This window comes from Habropoda laboriosa, unplaced genomic scaffold (assembly GCF_001263275.1).
Source record: "Habropoda laboriosa isolate 0110345459 unplaced genomic scaffold, ASM126327v1 scaffold67, whole genome shotgun sequence".
Lineage (NCBI taxonomy): Eukaryota > Metazoa > Arthropoda > Insecta > Hymenoptera > Apidae > Habropoda > Habropoda laboriosa.
In genome coordinates this window covers 4,948,377-4,949,846 of record NW_017100242.1, presented here as the reverse complement: position 1 = coordinate 4,949,846, position 1,470 = coordinate 4,948,377, and the positions used below count along the sequence as shown (strand labels likewise).

At 26.5% G+C, this 1,470-nt stretch overlaps 2 protein-coding genes across 2 annotated transcripts in view; one reads left to right on the top strand and one right to left on the bottom strand.

Annotated features, from left to right (window-relative positions):
* Window positions 1-68: 68 nt before the first annotated feature.
* On the bottom strand, window positions 69-1,051 carry LOC108571946. Its single transcript, XM_017934103.1, is given in 3 exon segments — window positions 69-261; window positions 263-499; window positions 1,047-1,051. Coding segments are annotated over 3 exon segments (435 nt in total).
* A 241-nt stretch (window positions 1,052-1,292) lies between these two features.
* LOC108571945 (tuberin) overlaps window positions 1,293-1,470 on the top strand; it is a 7,764-nt gene continuing 7,586 nt past the window's right edge. Inside the window, 1 exon segment of the mRNA XM_017934102.1 lies at window positions 1,293-1,371. Within this exon segment, the coding sequence (XP_017789591.1) occupies window positions 1,293-1,371 (79 nt within the window).

Sequence of the window (1,470 nt, the reverse complement as noted above, 5' to 3'; positions counted from 1 at the left end):
TTACAAATTTGTTAGACAAATTTATTACAATATTCTTATTATCTTCATAATTGATCACATAATTGATTTTAATTAGTGGACTTTGTTGCTTTTTTCTTCTTAAATACTATCTAAGTAAATGGTGAAATTATTTTCCAACCAAAATTTTTAAACATAGTTTCAGATGTTGTATTTTCTTCAACAATGAACAGTACTGTAAAAATTCCATGTTCTCCAAGTTTCTTTGATAATGCATTTATAATAGTTTCTGCATAGCTTTTTTTTATATTTTTCCACAGTTTCTACTATTCCTAATCGACGCCAACCATTTTGTATTGCCCAAGAAACTAAAAAACTGTCATTTTTCAAATATAATCCTATTCCACCATTTAATTCTATCATTGTACTTAAATACTTCGTCGATAATTCAGTGTATTTCAGATCTCTATGTGACCATATGGAATGTATTAATGAAACATCTGATTTATTTAAAGGTTTAATGTAACATTCATCTAGTACCCTATGTAAATGTAAAATAAATCAAGATCACATGTATAAATTTTTGATGTAGATTAACAAATATAAAATATTTTCAATGAACAAAAGTATTCTTTATTATACATTATGTTTTATCGAAGTAGGATAATTTATAACTAATAGTGGAGTGGTTAGCTCTCACTTTTTATTTAACTTAACATCATTATAACATTTTGTTAATATTTTTCAAAATATATTTTGATACAAAATATTAATACAGTTATAATACAATATATACAACTATAATACAAATATCGATACAATATTGTAATAAAAACATTTAACCGTTTTCTTTTGCAAAATCTTTTGTTATATATGTATATCATATTCTAGTGCGCTTACACGAGGCTCATCGATCTTTACCAAACCATAAAACTAAACAAATGCACAACGGATATGGTCCTATGTGAAATGATGTACACATCGTATGCTATTTTCATAGGTTCATTGCCTCTGTGCGTTTGGTTAGTTCTAGGGATTTTCACCTCAGTGTATTTGTGAAAATTAATTATTGCTTAGAGCCCTCTAACGGCATGTCAGAGATATAGTTACATATGTTCGGATTTTATGAGTATCGATAGTCTTTATTAGTGATTTTTTTATGGTTACAAATTACAGCTGATTGGTGTTTGGTATTCTGGCTTCTGTCTCTTTTTATACGGTGTATCCCATTGATGTTTCTCTATTCGGATTTGTTTTTGATATGTCGACTATTATTACTTCTTACTACTTCTTTTGGCTATATTCTACTGTTTTCTTTTAGTTCCTAAAATAAAATGTCGAAAATGAGTTCTAAAGATAAAGATAATAAGACATTACATGATAAATTGAAACAATTTTTTCGCATTAACAAAGGTGATTTCATGAATTTAATTTTTATTCTTTATAACTACATTCATCTTTGCATGAAATGATGAAATATGCTTATAATAATTAAAAGCTTTTATTTTGTCC